This window comes from Sceloporus occidentalis, unplaced genomic scaffold (genome assembly GCF_023333645.1).
Source record: "Sceloporus occidentalis isolate IW3139 unplaced genomic scaffold, rSceOcc1.0.p SCAF_6, whole genome shotgun sequence".
In the NCBI taxonomy this organism is placed as follows: Eukaryota; Metazoa; Chordata; class Lepidosauria; order Squamata; family Phrynosomatidae; genus Sceloporus; species Sceloporus occidentalis.
The window spans coordinates 69,129,526-69,149,821 of NW_028316986.1; the positions used below are offsets into that span (position 1 = coordinate 69,129,526).

Genomic DNA, 20,296 nt, shown 5'->3' on the forward strand with positions numbered 1-20,296 from the left:
TGAATTGGGAAACAAATTTAGAATCTGAAAGTACAGGCTCTCAGCAGCAGACTATTGGAATTCCTTAAGCATATGAAACAATACGGATGCAGAAAGCTTCTGCTCAGACAGAGACAGTTCATATGTATTTATAATGAAACTCAGAAAGGTAGGGTTTTTTTTTTGTGACTGTGTATTTCTACCATGATTACCAGTCACTGGACTGGGGCCAGATTCACTTACAGTAGATCCATTGAAATTCCTGGAATTAAGGACAGTCATAAATTCTATTTACTGTATTTCACTGAGTCTATTCTAAACATGAGACCCAGCCTGGTACAGTGGTTTGAGCATTGGAGTACAACTCTGGAGACCAGGGTTCAAATCGCTGCTTGGCCACTGAAACCCACTGGGTGACCTTGGGCAAGTCATACTTTCTCAGCCTCAGATGATGTCAATGACAAACCAACTCTGAAGAAACCAGCCAAGAAAATCCCATGATAGGTTTGCTCTAGGATTACCATAAATCAGAAACAAGTTGAAGGCATGCAACAACAACAATTCTAAACATAAGTAAGTCTAGATTCAATCCATTGTCCTTTAAGGGGAGCTGACACCTCATCTATTTTTGCATTTGACTGCATATATTCCACTAATGTTTTGTTAGTAGCTAAAGAAGACAGTGGTTGTCAGATTAGTCTAAATCCAGTTCAGTGCTGGCAAAGTGAAATGCCTTGTCAGCATAGTCCTGCTGGATTGTGATACTGTGCAACTGGGAAAACTACTTGCAGGAGACACTAGATGCTGCCCATACTGGTATTGTTGTGTGCCTTCAAGTCATTTCTGATTTATGGTAATCCTAAATCAAACCTGTCACAAGGTGTTCTTGGCAAGATTTGTTCAGAGGTGATTTGCCTTTGTCATTCTTTGAGATTGTGACTTCCCCAAAGTCACCCAGTGGGTTTCCATGCTCAAGCAAGGATTCAAACAATGGTCTTCTGAGCCCTAGTACAACACTCAAATCACTTTACCACACTGGCTTTCACATTCCAAAAATGTGTAAATGTGTAGTGATTCAATTCTATCCAGGCTTACAATTCATGCTTTTCATAAAGCCACCCCCATAAAATAACAGGAACATGTAAGTTAAATAATCTATTATTTTTACCTGAAGGCTGAGCTTCAGGTGGATAACCAGGTGTTGGAGGACCTCTCCATAGGCATTCGCTGTTTTGATGGTGATAAGAGTAAGGATGAGACTGAGTTCTGCCTCGATTCGGAAAGTAAAAGCCTGCAACTCTTTCTCGTCTCTCTGAAAAATAATTTCTTTTCCTTGATAACATTACAATAGACTTCTCATTTTACAGTTTTGTATGAATGGGGATATATTTATACACAAATTTATCTGAAATCTCAGCTGAAAAAATGGTTGCTATTCTCTTGTGAACCCTGCCCCCAACCAGTAAGATATGGAAGTATATCCCTACAACCCATCTACAAGTTTAAAAACAAGGAACCTCTGTATTTATTGTGAACATAATTCACATCTTATGAGTTGTACAGGCATAAAACATTTGTGTGTGGAAAATCAAGCACACATTTTATGTGTACTGTCCCATTAAAAAAAACCCTGCACAGATGTCCATTTCCCTTGATAAATTGCCAATCAAATTTTCCCATGTGTACACACAGGATATTAACAATTTACGACACTGGATTATATTCACATCATCTACCATGTGCCCCTTAGTTCCAGCTTGTTTCTGTATCAACACACAGTTTACATAGCAACTATAATCACACCAAGGTCCTTTAAACTCTTAATTGTGAAACATCACATAACTGGCAAACTTTTGTTATACAGTCAGTACTCCATATCCACAGAATCTTTATCCATGGATTCAAGCATCCACTGCTTGAAAATATTTTTTAAAATATATAAATTCCAAAAAGCAAATCTTAAATTTTACCAGTTTACATATGGTCCACCATTATACTATGCCATTATATTTAATGGGACTTGAGCACCCATAGATTTTGGTATCTATGGAGGGTCCTGGAACCAAACCCTAGTGGATAACAAGGGCCCACCATAAATTACTTCCTCTAACCACAAACCTCTCTCTACACTAGATCTTTTGAGGAAGTATTAAAGGGCATTTGGCTCCTGCAAAGGGGGGGGGGGTAATAAGCACTGTCAATACACTAGATTTACTGAAGAATTAACATGATACCTACCTGTCACTGAGCTGTTCAATCGCTGTCTGTTTTGGATGTTTCTGCCTTTTGCTGAGCATGCTTTGAAAATAAGTGACATCAAATTCTGAAACTTGGTGAGCCAATATTCCTGTATATAGGGACGTAATACTAATAGTTACAAATTTTTCCTCTTTTTGAGACAAGCTGTCTTGAAAGGCCTGAACACATTCACTTCAGCTAATTCACATCAAATTATGCTATGCACTAACCACGATTCAGAATTCAGTCCACAGTTTGAGTTTCCAGATATGCAGGCCAGGCAAACTAATGTTTAGACTAGATGTGCTTGTCTGCTTTCCTTTCCCACTCACTCAGTATGCACGGTGAGGAGAGGAAGGTCAGAGACAGTGTTTGGCCATGGCTTCATAAACCTTGGTTTGTTTATTTCTTTGGTAATAATTTGGTAATGGTAATAATGGCAAAGATGATCATATCTGTAGGATGATTTATTACTTTAGTACCAACAGAAATGGTAACATTTGAATCTTCTTTCAGTTTGGCAAGGTGTTTTGGGGGGGGGGGTTGGTTTTTTTTTGTTTTTTTGTTTTTTTTGGGTTTTTTTTTGCTGCTGGGAAGTAGAGAGATAAGAATGTCTGATAAATATTCCATATTAGCTATGACAAGTGAAGATCTAGGCCAAGATCCTGGACCAGAAGAAATACTATCAAGTTCTACATAAGTGTAAATATGACATCTCCCTCTCAGATCTCCCTCTCCCTCTCAGGAAACAGTGGCTGAGTAGAGTCCAGGTATGTTCCTACAGCTGGATGCACAGTAACAAGTATCCTTGAAGACCTGCTGGGGATCTTCTGGAGGTTCCAGCAGATTATGCCATTGCTATATGTTCAGCTATAGGAACATAGGTGAGCTCTATTCTGTACTCGCCACCTTCACTCTCTACTGGCCAGTTAATGGCTATATTGAGGATCTGCAGCAGCTTAAGATGTGGGGTTTTTTTGGGGGGGAGGGGGGAGAGTTTTGCTGTTGCATGGTCAACAAAGGATTTTGACTTCTTCAGTGCCTAAAAAAGTGAGTGTAAGTTCAATTAACAGGATGTCAACTAACAGGATGGAAACAAATATTTTGATTTTTTAAAGGAAAACAAAAGTTAATGAAAGCGTCCCTCTTACAACTATGAACAAGCGCATGTACTTACATTGCCTTCCAAGAGCTCATGTAAAGAGCATCCTCTATGAGCCTGCTGGTATTTCCTCTGAAAAAGTTTTCCATCAAATACTCGCCAAGGCATTAAATCCTCCATTCTGAAGGGGAAGCCACAGGCACTGTTGGCCATAAGCAGTACACACAGGCCCCGGACAAAGAGAGAACCAAGCTGCACAGCTCTTGGATCAACCTGGGGAAGCTGTGAAGATTGTAATAAGAAAGAAGCTAAGCTAGACAATTGATTTGTACTGAACATGCTTCTGTTATGATAGGGAATGGGGAACTGCTTTCTAAATTTTCAGTTTCCACATTCTTCTCTTATTCTGACATCTTTACATCTGGCAGCAATGTTAATGATGATGGTGTTGATATAACATAGTATAGAACTTTTAAAAGTTATTTTTGTTACGGCAAAGCTTGGAAAATTAATTTCTGAACTACAACTATTATTATCTAATTTTTAATAAAACAGAAAATCTTTAGCCTCCCATGTGCATGTCAGGCATCTTAATATTGTTTGCATTTAGGGTGCTGGTAGAAAGAAACAGGTTTATATCTTACTCAGCAATTGGGTAAATAATGCCTGTACATTTGTTTTATTAACAAAAACTTCCCAAAGTGCGTATACAGCCATAGCCCCTAAGTTATGGAACAACTCGCCGGAAGAGATCCATCTTATTACCACCTTAGATGCCTTTAAGAAGACACTAAAGACGGATCTCTTCTGACAGGCTTATCCACCCAATCTTCTATGAAGAACCTAAAGAAAATCCTACTTTTGGCTGTAATACTGCATGTTAGTTGATGTTTTATTGTCTTGAATTGTATTTTTAAATGATGATATTTCATTGTAATCTAGATGTTATTGTGGTTTTATGCTTGTAATCCCACTTCGATCCATCAGGAGAGGCAGGAAATAGAAATAAATTATTATTATTATTATTATTATTGTTATTATTATTATTACTCCACAAGTAAAAGCTGATGATTCATTTTTTAAAAAAATGTTCCAAATACTGTGCTGGAATATGATGGAGGCCTCACAGCTCCTTCCCCCATGGCTATGGGCCTGCTGCTAGTTGACCATCTCAGCTATATCAAACATGTCTGACACTAAGAATGTGCTCAGTGTGAGGCTGCCTGAATGGCAAGGAGGCTGCGCCAGCTGCAGCAACCTCCCAGGAACACATAATAAGAAATCAAAGGACTTGGGGGGGGGGAGCAGAGAAGAGGATGACGGTGTAACAGAAGGAATCCTACTACCTATACACAAGCTGCTTTTGCCTGAATGCTTTTCAGCAATGAGTAGCTGAATCAAAACCCTCTGCCTATGGTCATATGAGAGTCAGGACACAGTCCACCTGGCATTTCTTGCTGTGAGGTGTGTGTGTGTGTTTTGTCTTTGATGGATGACTCAGTCACTAATGATAGACAGTCCCATTAATTTTAGGTGCCACTCTAGCAGAGCAGATGCCACTTAAGTGATGCTTCTGGTCTACCTTCATTTATAGCTTCAAGAACCCAACTGTTTTCTTGTGGAAACTTGAGTTTTCTACTCAAAGGCTTAAGTTGTATACTACATAGCCTACCAGAACTCACCCTATACTACTAGCAGTGACTATGCAGACACTTCATAAAAGCCTTCATTTCTCAAAATAATTCCATTTTTCTTTATGTGCTTGATTTTTCAGAGGTCACCCTTGTTTTAAATGTACAGTCAGGTTTTAACTTGCTGTTGCATCTACTGTACTTTTTGTATCAGCTCTACCATCCAAAGCAACAGGAGTGTGGGAAGGCCTTTTCACATCAGGAGGTGATCCCATGCAGTCAGGGAAGGGTACAACTCATGGGTAGAGTTTAGGACTCAAGTTTTTCCCAAGGGGGAAAGTGACCCATGTAACTAGTTCCTGCCATCTGACTAAAATTCACACGTAGGCTGGATTTACTCACTTGTTATTGATTTGCTAAGTTGTTCTACTGATTTCAACCAGCCTTCTAGATTTATTGATTAAAGATGAAAGTTAAAATATAATTTAGTGAATTAGATTGTTTAGTTTAATTCTAATTCACTGAAGGAAAAATATGCTTTAATGGATTAAAATTCTTCAGAGTGGTTGCTTCTGCCTTTGTTGTCCTGTAAAACAGGAAGGGCTGGTGCTTCAGGAGAAAAATATTAGAATTGGAGGAAATGTATCACCTGGTTCTGTTCTTAGGCAAGTTAATCGATTTGAATTTTTGGGGAAGAATGAATGAACAAATGAATGAATGGCAGATGTCTTCTCTCCCTCCCTGCTCCTGGGCTTATATGAAAGTACACTTGTCCCTCCATATTCGCTAGGATTAGGGGCACAAGACCCCCGTGAATATGGAAAAAATGCAAATAACAAAGGCACTATGTCTTTACCCGAGAGGACACCTCTCTAAGAATCTCTTGGTCCTCCAGTGCAACTCTGTGGTCAACGTCCAACAGACACTGACCATAGGACTGCACTGGAGGAGCTACAAATGCCTAGTAATAATAATAATAATAGTTTTTATTAATATTTTCCTGCCTCTCTCAGATGGATCGAGGCGGGATTACAGTCCGTTAAAACACATACATCAGTAATAAAATACATATAAAATACATCAATGAAAATAATACAGTTAATCTTAAAACTGACTCCTCATCAAGTGGTAATGCAGTAGATTTGTACAATGGTCTTACACAAGGCCAGGTGAGTAAGCTCGTCGGAAGAGATCTGTCTTAAGTGCTCACTTAAACAACCCCGAGGAGGTAATAAGACGGATCTCTTCCGGGAGACTGTTCCACAATTTTGGCGCAGCTGCTGTGAAAGCCCTCTGGGAGGTCGAAATGAGTCTGGTTGATTGATGTTCTAATACGTTCTTCCCAGTTATTCTAAGTGTGCGGGGCGGATTGTGTAGGGAGAGGCGTTCCCACAAGTAACTAGGGCCCAAGGCATATAGGGCTTTAAAGGTAATGACCAACACCTTGTATTGTACCCGGAAGCTAACCGGCAGCCAGTGAAGGGATTTTAAGACAGGTGTTATATGGTCAAACCTGGATGAACTGGCGACCAGTCTGGCTGCCGCATTTTGAACCAGTTGAAGCTTCCAAACTTGGTACAAGGGTAGCCCCACGTAGAGTGCGTTTCAGAAATCAAGACGAGAGATTACCAGTGCATGTACCACTGCTTCTAGGTCCTTTTGGTCCAGGTAGGGGCGCAGTTGGCGTATCAACCGAAATTGGTACCAAGCACTCCTGGCTGTTGCATCTGCCTGAGATGACAATTGTAGTGAGGAGTCCAGGAGTACTCCCAAACTGCGAACTTCATCCTTTAGGGGAAGTGTGACCCCATCCAGGACTGGTTGACAAATCTCCATCCCCGGACTTAAGGTACCTATTGCAAGTACCTCCATTTTCTCTGGATTCAGCTTGAGTTTGTTTTCTCTCATCCAGCTCATTACCGACTTAAGGCAGGCATCCAGAGGAGAGATACCATCTTTAATCACTGCAACAGTTGAAGACATAGAGAAATAAATTTGGGTGTCATCAGCTTACTGATGACACTGCACCCCATGTCTCCGGATGATCTCACCCAATGGCTTCATGTAAATGTTAAACAGCATGGGTTACAGGATGGCGCCCTGAGGGATGCCAGATGTCAGCTCTCTTTTACAAGAGCAGCTGTCCCCCAGCCTCACCATCTGGAATTTACCTGAGAAGTAGGAATGGAGCCACTGGAGCGCAGTGCCCCTGATACCTAACTCCCTCAGGAATTCCAGAAGGATACCATAGTCTATGGTATCGAATGCCGCTGAGATGTCCAAGAGCACCAACAGGGTCACACTTCCCCCATCGATGCCCCGACGGAGATCACTGACTAAGGTGACCACGGAAGTCTCAACTCTGTATCCTGCCCTGAAGCCGGTTTGAAATGGGTCTAGATAATCGGATTTCTCCAAGACAACTTGGAGTTAGAAGGCAATTACCCTCTCGATTACCTTGACCAAGAATGGTAAAAGGGAAACTGGTCTATAACTATGTCTTACCAGGGGGTCTAGGGAGGGTTTTTTCAAACCCTCCCACTGCTTGTTTTAGTTGGTCTGGAAATTTACCTTCCCTATGCACTGCTTATAGATTGTAGTAGTCTCTTCACTGCATCACCTTCATGGGCAGCCGATCATGATGAGCAGGGATTGAGGGGGCACATTATCCTCCTTACACTTCCAAGAAGCTTGTCCACTTCATCAGTATTTACAAGCTCAAAATGATTGAGTTTAACAAAGTTCATGGAATCACTGGACACCTCTCTTACTGTGTCTGTTTTAATGACCGCGTCAAGATCAGCTCTTATCTGAGAGATTTTATTTGCAAAAAAGTCATTAAATGTATCACAGCAGGCTTTAGCTGGTTCCAAAAGTGGGTTCAGGGTGGGTGGCAATGTTGTTAACTCTTTAACCACCCTGAACAGCTCTGCTGGATGAGACCTTGAGATGTGATGCATACAGCATGTAATGAGTTCTTTGCAGTATCCACTGCCACACCATAGGACTTCAAAGAGTCTCTATGGCATGTCTTATCAGATAAAAGTTGATGTTTCCACCAGTGGTGCTCTAGTCATTGCGCAGTCCACTTCATTTTACGAAGATCTTGAGTGTACCATGGTTTCTTATTTGAAGCGGGCTGGAAAGGACACTTGGGAGTGATAGTGTTTATGGCCTTGGTAAGATCGCCATTCCAGGTATCAACTAAGGCTTCGACAGAATCGCCGTCGTTCCCAACCATAGAACCCTCTAGGGCTTCCTAAAACTTAACTGGTTTCATCAGCCTTTGAGGGCGGACCATTCTAATAGGTCCTCCACTCCTGAGGGGGATATGGGTGGTGGCCTTCAGTCGCACTTTGACCAGGAAATGTCCATGACAGAGCAGTGGTGCAAATCACCTCTGCCCACAGACATCCCTGATCTGTACTGAAGACCACATCGAGTGTATTACCTGCACAATGTGTTGACCCTGAGACCAACTGGGACAGGCACATGGCTGTCATGGAAGTCATGAACTCCCGAGCTGCACCTGCCAGATCAAATAAGCCAGACTCGAAGGGGATGTTGAGGTCCCCCTGGACAAGAAGCCTGGGAGACTCCAACACCAGCTCCGAGACCAGCTGTTTCAGCTCGGCCAGGGAGTCTGTTAGGCAACGGGGTGGACGTTAGACCAACAGAATCTCCAGACTGTCCTTAGTCTTCAGGGTCTGGTAAATGCACTCGATGTGATCTGTTGTCAATGTGAAGATGCTTTTGTGGACCAAGGCAACTCCTCCCCCTCGTCCACTTTCCCTAACCTGCTCCTTAACGGCATACCCGGCTGGGAGGGCCTGAGCCCAGGTCACACTACTATCTTCCCCCAGTATTCTCTCTAGGAATCTCTACGTCTTTCAGTGCAACTTTTAGTTAAAGTTGACCATAGAGTTGCACTGGAGGATGTAGATAGATTCCTAGAGAGAACATATTAATGAAATCCATTAATAATCAAAGCTGCAAATATGGAGGGATGAGTATATTTGGTCTTTCTGGGGGTGGGGGTGCATTGTGAATCACTTCACCATTTCCTCTATTGATTTTTTCTGGTTTATATTGTACCTTATGATATATTATTGCAAATATTACTATTATTTGATATGACTTGCAATAACCTTATCCTTTTTGCAATTCTTTGATGTATTATTCACACAGTACTAGGCTCTTGGATAAATAAGTGTAAAGTTCTCTTCAAACCCATCCTCTAAATATTTCTTTCTTGGCATCTCTCTATTTTCCCCCATTTTTTTTCCATTCTGCCTCTCACTCACCCAACCTTTCTTCTCCTACTTCCTGACCATTCTTGTCCCATTGTATTTGGGATTCCTGGCTCCCGCACACAAAACCTGTTCTCTGGCACTGACTTTTAGGACCATATTACTTGATCAGGAGTGAAGAGGCAGAAAGGATGCAGTGATTCAGTTCTGCAGAAAAAAGTTCTGCATGTGCTCAGAGACTCAAAAACCTGACATTAGAAATTCTCCACTCTTGATTTGGTTAATCTATTCACTTGTTGCTGTACTTGTGGTGGATCAGTGCCCTCTAACTGAAATAATCAGCTCCTCGTTAACCTTTAGCAAACAAGGCTCTCTTCCTTCCATTTGCCCTCAACGATCTTTATATATTTAATTCTTCTGATAATCTCATTATTTTGCTCCCAACCTCTGCTCCACCACATGGATCTCAGCTCTCTTTCCTTTCATCAAAACTCCAGATTTGGCAACAAATTTCCTGCAACACTCCCTGAACAGAAATACCAGTAGTATTTTAACAGTATTGTATGAACAGGGATTCTGGGTGAGAATAATAGACTAACTCAGTCATTAGTCAAACTGGAGACTCTAGTCAAGAAAACAGAACTTGGAAAGGCAGTCATGAAGGAGCTAGAGAAGATCCTCAAATGTAAATATATATAATTAAACACCAAAGTCAGAATATTCAAGAAAAAGATTAGAACTGGATTTCTGATTTCTGTGTATGGTTGAGAAAACTGGACAATGACTAAAGCTGACAGGAAGAAAAATCACCTAATTTGAATTGTGGTGCTGGAGAAGAGTTCTATGGATAATTGCTAAAAGACAATATGTCTTAGAGCAAATCAAGCCTGAACTTTCACCAGAAGCGAAGATGACAAAACTGAGACTGTTGTATTTTGTACATATCCTGAGATTTCATGACCATTGGAAAAGATGATAATGCTGGAAAAAGTAGAAGGCAATAGGAATAGAGGGAGACTGTGGTACAGATGAATTGCTTCCATCAAAGACACTACAGCATTGGATTTGCAACACCTGAGCAGGGCAATTGATGGCTGGGGCTCTTGAAGGTCTTTCATTCATAGGGTCACCATTTGTTGAAGTCAACTTGATGGCAAATAACAACTCTTATTTTTGCAGAGCCTTTTTGTCCGATTCCCAAAGACCAGAATTTCCTACACTGAACTGCTGGAGTGAAACCACAGGAGGGTGCAGCTACACACTGTATGGCATTCATATTTTGCATTTGGGGGAAGGGCTGTTTTATCTTGCTTCTCAGAAGTCAAGTGCAAGAAGAAGGACCACTTGTGTACTACTAAATATAACAGCCCACATCAACCTTCCAACCAAACATAAAAACAGAACAAAGGTTACCTTTCTAACTTTGGGTTATACCAATCAGGCAATCAATGCGACAGCAGTGTTTAGAGCCAATAAAACCGGTTTGCTTTGAACAGTAGTTGCTAGGGAAAATAACTGTTAGTGTTAGTGTGCTATTGTGCCTACATCCTGCTTGTGAGCTACTTGGAGACATCTGGCTAGCAAGCGCAGGAACAAAATCTTGGACTATGCAGGTCTTTGTTCAGAGTTATTATGGCTTCCCTTACACTCAAGACCCAGTGGTGGTATTTTGCTGATACTGTATTGCAGAACCAGGAAGGATAGTTCCCGCTCCTCTGCATGCCTGTCAAGAAATGCTCTAAAGGAGTGTAGGGTTGCCATAAGAGATGCCCCTTATTTCAGGTCTGAAAAGCGTTTTCTTTTGTATAGACTGAAAAAGATGCCCCAAATACCCTTCATAAAGGCAAGAATGCATGCATCATATAATTTATTAACGTGGTTGTGGTTGTTGTGTGCCTTCAAGTATGTTCGACAGTGGAACACACTCCCTTGGAGTGTAGTGGAGTCTCCCTCCTTGGAGGTCTTTAAACAGAGGCTGGATGGCCATCTGTCGGGGATGCTTTAATTTAGATTTTTTGCATGGCAGGGGGTTGGACTGGATGGCCCTTGTGGTCTCTTCCAATTCTATGATTGTATGATTCCATGAAGTAGCCTCTGACTTACTGTATAGCAAGCCTAAAGTGAATATATCATGGTTTTTTTTGGTAAGATTTGTTCAGAGTGGGTTTGCCTTTGCAGCCTCTCAGAGGCTGAGAGTGTGTGACTTGCCCAGTTGGTTTCTGTGGCCAAGTGGGGATTTAGACCTTGACCTCCAGAGTCATAGTCCAATGCCCAAACCACTATACCATGCCAGCTCTCTATGAATGTGGACAATATGTTAACTGTATAGAGAAGCAACAAGGCTCTGTTAACTGATATTGATACTTTCATTTGGTATTTAGGTTGAGCACAAACTTGTTAATAACTACTTCCTGATTGTCAACTCTGCATGTCATGAAATTCAACTGACCCTTATTACTGGCAACACAAGAGGAGCTCTTGTGGCTGGCAACACAAGAGGAGATCTGTCTCATTACCACCTTAGAAGCCTTTAAAAAGGCATTTAAGATGGATTTCTTCCAGGGGGCCTATCCACTTGAACTTTTATAGCTGATTTTATGGAACATTCCCACTCTGATTTGATAACACAGAAAACTGATGACGATTTGGCCTTTTTAATGATTGGTAGTAATATTGTCGTTGTTTTACTGACTGTATTTTTAGATAATAATGTATTTTGTATTGTATTGTGGTTTTTATTCTTTGCTGTAATCCCGCCTTGATCTGCAGGGAGAGGCGGGAAATACAAATAAAATTTATTATTATTATTATTATTATTATTATTATTATTTGGAATAATAATCATTGCTCTACTAAAATCTATTCCGAATCTCTGTCAAAAACAGGGGAGATGCATATATCACCCTGCGTAGTGCAAGAGTAATGCAAGGGCAGGGGTGGAACTGGGACTGGGGACAAAGAAGGCCTTTCCCCTCTCAAATATTTTTCCCCATCAATTGACAAAATTCTAGCACTGCAGTAACTTTAGTAGAGCATTCAGAAAAACAGTTTAGGCATCTAAGGAGAAGGGGCATTCACAATTACCCAGGGAATGCAAAAACAACAAATATAACAAATATAAAGTGGAAACCATTTTTAATATCTCACTTTCTGAGTAACAGAAATTTGGGAACAGCAGGAAAATTTCATTTTGTGGACAGAACAAACATATGGGGAGGACAATACCCTCATATTGTGCCACACTACAGCTCCACTTCATGCAAGGAATGTAATGTGTTGAAAGAACAGGCTGGATTTATTAAGATAATTTATTAACTAAGCTGAGACAAGAACATGGTAGGAGCTGGTAATTTTTAAATTCTCAATGGGTATTTTTCACCTATGTGTATAGAGCCATTGTACTGTCTATTCTCCTTTATGGGTCTGAAACCTGGGTCACCTATTGCCAACACCTACGACTCCTCGAACGCTTTCATCAGCGCTGTTTACGCACAATTCTAAATATACACTGGACTGACTATGTGACAAATGTTGCTGTCCTTGAGCAAGCAGGGATCACCAGCATTGAGGCCATGCTATTGAGGATGCAGCTGCGCTGGGCAGGACATGTTTCTAGGATGAAGGGCCACTGCCTCCCCAAAATAGTATTCTACGGTGAACTCGCCATGGGTCAGTGTAAGAGAGGCGCTCCAAAGAAGAGATACAAGGACTCCCTGAAACAACATCTCAGGCTTGGCCAAATTGATCACCAACAATGGTCCATCCTGGCCTCACATCGGGAGGCATGGAGACGCACTATCCACGATGCTGCAGCTTTTTTTTGAAAGCTCACGCCGAACGAGTCTCGAAGAGAAACAACAAGAATCACAACTCGGAAACATCACCCAAGGAGACTTTCTGCTGTGCTTTCTGCAACCGGACTTGTTTATTTCGGATTGGCCTTTTTAGTCATCAATGTGCTTGTAGAAAACAAGGGACGAGTCCTTCCTGAATCTTTGTTCGCGAAGAAAAGCCAGAGAGATAGAGAGAGAGAGAGAGATTTTTCACCTGCTCCGAACAGTTTGGTTATTCTAGACTAAGTTAAAAGTGAAAATACTTCACTTTTTGCATAAGTGCTAAAGACTCAATAATGCCTCTTAAATGGTTGCCTTGAACAATGGAAAACTGAAGCATCTTTAATTTTAATGCAACCTCAGGAAGGTGGTTATCTTTAGTGGCCATCAATCAATATGAAGTTGGCACCAACCAGAGACTATGGAACATTAAGAATCTGCCCATGTTTTTGGCTTGCCAGAATGTAAAATGCCATTTATTTTGAAAACACGCTTAATGTGGATTCTTGAAAAAAAGAAAAAGAAAAAAAGGAAGACTAAAGCTTAAGCTAAGTCCTTCCTGCTTAGTCAAGGTAGAAGCAAAGGCTATGTGTCTAAAAAGAAGGAAGGTCTTACCAACTACAGCATCTGTTTGAAGGCCAAAACTAGAAGAACCAGTTCTTAAATGTCCCTAATGCTTCATGGTAAATATTTAACAGTAAACAAATCAGCAGTTTATATGCTCAGAAAGGTTTATTTGCCATGCTTCACAGGCAGATTTGTGTAAAGTGATACTTTGGTTGAACAAAACTCATATTTACTGTAAGCCAAGGCGCTGGAGTGAACCTAAACAAAGATCTGAAGATCACTTTACATTTCTGTGTAAAGAAAAGAACCTGAAGATCAAAACAGAGCAAGAAACTCACTACAAATAATCAAACCCAAACCAGTTAAATTCACTCCCAAAGCTCAGAGGGATTGATTTTGGGGGTACATCTACAGAGCAGTTTCCTGCACTTCAGTTTTGGCACCTGAGTTCTGTGGAGAAGAGAGTAGGATTGCTATTCCAGTGAAAGATGGGGAAAGGGATGACGCCAGTCATCTGGTGACATCAGTTGACACATGGGCCAGTGGATGGCCATCATGAGTTTCAAAACATCCTTTCCATGTGCACTATGAGGATCAGACTTGTTTTCAAGGCAAATTTTTATATGTACATATATCCCAGAAAAAGAGCCAGAAAAGCATAGTGAATTAACAATTAGCCTGTAAACTCTGATTTATATTTTACCTTTGCAGTGAAATTAGTAGAATCTAGTGACCACATGATCTCTTAGAAAAGCTACTCCTTAAAAATAAAAATGATCTGTTTTAACACTGTAATAGTTTAATTCCATCTTAATTACCACTTTTGTAAGTTTTTAATTGTACTGTGATTTTATACTGGCAGTACCTTGAGTCCTAATTTTTTGGGGAAAGCAGGGTACAAATAAGTATGTCAGCAACAACCCTTCCTTTCCATCTGAGATATGGGAATGAAGTTTAAAGAGTTGTTTGCAAGGAATGTTGAAACTCTGAAGTACTAATTAAGTGCCATTATTACATGTAGCACATAAACTATGTGTATGTTTTTAAAAATTCGGAAGAAGCAGCCCCATCCATCCCAAATGTCCCAACTGCATTTTAAGAACTGTATTTGTGCCTCTAACTCAATGCTCTTCACAGTTAATGGGGCATTCAAGTATTTTGAAAGTGAATTTATATGTGTTGTTGTGTGCCTTCAAGTCATTTCCCATTTAAGAGAGCCTAAATACTGTCTTAATACGAAGGAGAACCTATCATAGAGTTTTCTTGGCAAGATTTGTTTAGACAGGGCTTTCCTTTTGCCTTCCTTTGAGGCTGAGAGAGTGTCACTTGCCCAAGATCACCAAGTGGGTTTCCATGACTGAAGGGGAATTTGAACCCTGGTCTCCAGAATCCTAGTCCAGTGCTCAAATCACTACACTACACTGACTCTCAGTGTGCCCAAGTACAAATAGTAAAATTAAGAGCTGGAATCTAAGGAGTCTGAAAGGGGGGAGGAGGACACATAAATAAATAAATATGAAGTTTTCTTAGTATCACAATGAAGATAAACTATAAAGTGGTTTTACTGTAGACCTGAAAGAGGCACATTACAGCAAATTAAAGTTAATGCTTTAGTTACATCAGGTATGTGGCCAAAAGTGTATGCCAGTGAGCAAGGCCAGAGCGTGTGCTAGACAGGGCCTGACTAGTGGGAAGGAAACAGCTTCATCCCATTTGTTCTCCCACCCCATCTCTTCCTATTACATATACAAATAATCACATCAGTCATTCTCACTACTGCCACCCTCCCTCCCATTCATGCAGAAAACTGCTTTCCATGGCCAATGCAAGCTAGCACTGCCCCAGCACAAGACACATTATTGCCCTGCCTAAGTTTTCCTACAAACCAAATGTTACTATTTCTTTTAAACAAGTTTTTAAGTGACTGAAGTTTAGGCATAGCCAGAGTTTACTATGGCTAGAGTCTAGTACTTCTGTTTTCAAGGTATATACTGTGCTTTGCCATGTCTGAACTGCAATGCTAGTGCTTTAAGAAGACATTGCTATTCTAAAACTTAGCAAGAGCTACTCTCTGGTCTGCTGAGATATCAACATTTATTTTGTTTTTCAGTGTTCAAGCCCACAAACTCCAATGGTCTCAGCACAAGAATTCACTATACTTCTTTTTCTCAACCCTGGTTATGCACAGGGAGCCTTAACCATCCCCTTCTTGCATATCGTGTGTGTTTGTGTCTATGCCTTCAAGTTGCCTGTTGACTTATGGCAACCCCATGAATTTCATAGGGTTTTCTTAGGCAAGGAATACTCAGTAGTGGTTTTGCCAGTTCCTTCCTCTACAATACAGCCTACAGAACCTGGTATTCATTGGTGGTCTCCTTTACAAGTATTAATCAGACCTGGCCCTGCTTAGCTTCCAAGATCAGATGGGAGCTGGTGACTTTAGGGCATTTAGACCATCTTTCATATCTTATTCTGCTTCAACATCATGTTCTCCTCTGTCCAGCCAACAGTGGGAAGATTCAGTGGTCCTGATGGATTTCAGTTGCCACAATGGCTTGTACTGAAGATCTATGAATTTCTCAAGCAGCAGGCAGTGGAAACAAGCTAGTTATGTGCAACTGCAAAAGGGCACATGATTAAACATCAAACCATTTCTCAATTTGTATCTAAAAATGACAAATGGAATGGAATTCTTGCCATTCTACATCCACAAAATAAAAACTCTTGAAACTCTTTTGAACTGACGACTAAAGGTGCACCATGCCTTACTTAAGAAAGCTATTTTGCATGTAATATCTTGTTCTGAGTGAACAGGACAATGTGTTTTCTGACAAATAAAGCATCTAAATGGTACATTAAAATCTCTTACTATGTTAGATATCAAAATACCAGAGGCTAAAAAAAGAAAAGTTAAACCATTTGTCAAATATTAAATAACAGATAGAAGCCAAAACTGTTTCTGTCCCTAGTGTCCTCCTTCGACAAAATATAGTTGGTTCTATGAATGGCAGCTGTGAGAGAGTAAAATCACCACGAAGTGACATTTCTGAAAGGCTGCAAATTTTAACTTAGCTTGACCTACCAATTAATCAACCCAAACTAGAGCTGATTTCATCCAAAACTTGTTTGAAATTAATCAGTGAGAAGAAACTTTAATATGTCAAGTTAAGTATCAATGGCAACTATCTTTTCAAACTAGATTGGTTCTGGTTTGTTGTTTGTGCAAAAGAGACCACAGTTTTAATATTTTGAAGAGAGTTGTTCCTTCTAACAATCCATGTTGGTGTTTGTTGATTAAACTGTACAGTACATATATTTGCACTCTGTACAAAAGTGTCTCAAAGTCATCAATTATCAAGGTTTTAAAAATCTGCATTTTTAAAAAATACAGTTAATTAGCTAACACAAAGGTGAGTGGTCAATTCCATTGTCAGTTCCGGGGGGGGGGGGGGGGAGGAAGTAGTCATTTGAACATTTCGCTAAGATCATAGGGCACATCCTGGAAATATGTCCTATTTTCAGTTGAGCTGGATGAGTGGGAAATGATCTTGCATCATGTCAATAATATGTGTGAGCTTCCAGTTGAACCACATAGTATATCAGGTAATTATGCTTTATGATGCTGCCCATGTTAGTTGCTATCTCAGTAAGCAAGCATGCTGATTATGCTTTTAGCAACAGCAATAGCAAGTACATTTCTATACTGCTTATCAGTGCACAAGTAAGCTAATTGCCCCCAACATGCTGAGTACTCATTTTAGTGACCTACAGAAGGATGCAAGACTGAGTCGGCCTAAGCCCATGGCTGATACTGAACCCACAACCTTGTGGTTTGTGAGTGAGTTGCTGCAGTACAAGCATTTAACCACTATGCCACCAGGGCTCCTTATCGTGGAGGTTCTTATAGTTCTTAATTTATAATGGAAAACATAGCAGCTGGTAGATTCCATGCCAGCCAGCCAACCAGTGAATTAACTCTGGTTTTTAGTATACAGTACATCTTAAATTATTTTAGATGCTGAAACAATTTAGGGATACACTGCAGCACCTTGGACAACTCTTTTAAGCTTTAGACTATGCCCCAGAGAAGCTTCATTACCCTACTAAAATGGGAGCCAGCAGCTCCAATGGAAAGACTTCTTGTCCCAGTGAATTGATACATGTGTATTCTATCATAGTGCTGAAGAACATCCAGCCTGTACACGTTGCAGAATTCTCACATTAAAAAGCAAAATTGTGTGTGGATTCATACTGTAAGAACAAATCAATGTTGTATGCTGGCAACACCATAATACTAGTAGAGAACCTCATAGACCTGGAACAACTACTAAGGAAGATCAAAGAAGAAAGTGCAAAGGCAGGTTTACTGTTGAACATAAAGAAAACAAAAATAATGACCACAGAGAATTTGCACACATTTAAACTAGACAATGAAGAAATAGAAACAGTAAAAGAGTTCTCCTATCTGAGATCAAACATTGATCGGAACAGGGACTGCAGGCTGCCACAGAACAGGGACTGCAGATGCTGCGGCTCGTACACGGAGCAAAAAGAAGCCCCCAAAAGGGGCTTCTTTTTGCACCATAGAAGGGGCATCATAACTGCTGTGGCATAGTGTTATGATGCCCCTTGTGTTCTGCGTATGAGGGACATCATCTTGGTGTACTCCATGCAAACTGGCACGTGCCAAGATGACGCCCTGGGCAGAGGAAGTAGGGCTTGGAGCGTGTGAATGCTGGCACAAAGTGCCAGTCTGTACTGCCTCTTAGTGTTCTTCTTTAACTTTATTATAATTTTTGATATTAGGAGTTCATGGTCTGTGCCACAATCTGCTCCTGGTCTTGTTTTTGCAGAGAGAATGGGGATTCTCTATGTTCTGCTTCCAGTTATGTAGTCTATCTGATTTCTATACTGACTGTCAGGAGATGTCCATGTTGCCTCTTTGGGTGCCTGAAGAATGTGTTTGCAATGAACAAACTGTTGGCTTTATTTTATATGTGATTTAATGGGCTTTCTTAATAAAATATGTTATGTTTCTTATACTGAAAATGGGAGAAAATACCCACATTTCCAACTGGGATCTTGAACACGCAGACCTCCCTGGGCATCAGAGCATTCCCCACCTTTCTAGCAATATACTTACATTGGAATGGAAATAGTGCAGTCTTCCAGGCCTTGTTGGACTGCAAATCCCAACAGCCAGGACATAGCAAATGGTGAAAAGTGCTGGGAGCAGCAACACTGGAAGGCAGTATGATTCTTACCCATGACCTATAACTTTGAGCAGTACATAGGTGATTTTCTTAATTTTTGTTTCAGTGCTTTTCACATGGATAGCCACTGTGATGTAATGGTTTAAGTGTTGAACTGAGCCACTGGAGATGAGGGTTTGAATCTCCACTCAGCTGTGGAATCCTGCTGGATGACCTTGAGCAAGTCACATTCTCTCAGCCTCAGGGAAGGCAAACTCTCCATGATAGGTTCACCTTAGAGTTGTCATAAGTCAGAAATGAATTGAAGGCACACAACAACAACAACACTTTTCACATATTAAGAACCAAGTAACAACAACAAAAAAGCAAAATTCTCTGTAACAGTCTGACCTAAGGAGAATGCAAAATCAAACAGATACAGGCAGTAAGTAAAACAAAAATTTCCTTAGTTCAGTTCACAACCTTATATAAAAACTATTCTTAAATATCTTTCTAAAATATGTCAGCTTTTCACATTCACTCTTTATTTGCTTTATATGTCTTTCTGAGTATCCAGATATGTCAATAATCTGAAGTGTACAATACTGAACTATGTGCAAAACATACCTCTTTCTCACAAAGGGAAACATTTTCTTTTAGCTATGAGCCATGCTGATATTTATAGTATCTGTCTTCTCTCCTGCATTGTGCAGATATAATGCTAATTTTGCATGACATTAACATTATTTGATGCAGAGTTAAATTCCAAAAACATGCTTAAGTTTTTAATTGGGGAAGCTGACAAGGCAGGTTTTGACAGGAGACTAAAGGCAGGGAGAGCATGCTTGGAATTCCAGTGTTAATACACCAGTAACAAAGGGAAATAGAACAACACACAACTTGCAGGCAAGCAGCTCATTTACCTTGTTATCAAGCAAGGGAGCATTTGAAACAGCACTGGTGCTAGTTCAAAGCGACTGAAATTCCACAAGGAGAGACTGTTGGGTAAAGAAGTCCTGCCCATTTTGAAAACTTCCTTCCCTTATGAGTATCTTATGCCTGAAGCTGCTAAACAGGCAGAGATTAAAACACACCCTGTTTATCACAAAACACAATTACAAGCCAGGATAATTAAATAAACATGGTACAATCTGCCTGAGCCACAAGTTTTTCAGGAGCAAAAGCTGTGTTATTCATAGTCCTGCAAACAAGGCTCTTGTTTCAGCAAGCTTGTTTCAGCATTATAGTATATACAAAAAACTAACTGTACATGGATTTTTCATATACTGAGACGGGTCAGGGTACTAGATTTGTTCTTGTGAAAAATGACACAATGAAGTCAGGTCAAGTTGGCACCCTCTTACTGAGTGATTTTTCAAGGTATATCAAAGCTGTGTGGTAAATAACGGAATGTGAATGGGATCTCAGAAGAGCTTGAAATAGTTACTTTTCTGAATGCCAGAATTCTTGTGTTATAGTCCAGGAATTTTGTAAATATCAGCAC

At 40.5% G+C, this 20,296-nt stretch overlaps 1 protein-coding gene across 3 annotated transcripts in view; it reads right to left on the reverse strand.

Moving 5' to 3' along the window:
* The window catches only part of FAM120B (family with sequence similarity 120 member B), a 66,830-nt gene that overhangs the window by 8,064 nt on the left and 38,470 nt on the right, over window positions 1-20,296 (reverse strand). For 2 of the 3 annotated variants that reach the window (XM_089529972.1, XM_089529973.1), the window contains exons 7-9: window positions 3,395-3,601; window positions 2,218-2,326; window positions 1,148-1,291 (exon numbers count right to left, since the gene is read on the reverse strand). In XM_089529972.1, coding sequence (XP_089386098.1) covers window positions 1,148-1,291; window positions 2,218-2,326; window positions 3,395-3,601 — 460 coding nt within the window. Of the gene's footprint in view, window positions 1-1,147; window positions 1,306-2,217; window positions 2,327-3,394; window positions 3,602-20,296 lie in introns of all 3 variants that reach the window. The other variant, XR_016281737.1, reaches the window with a different exon arrangement.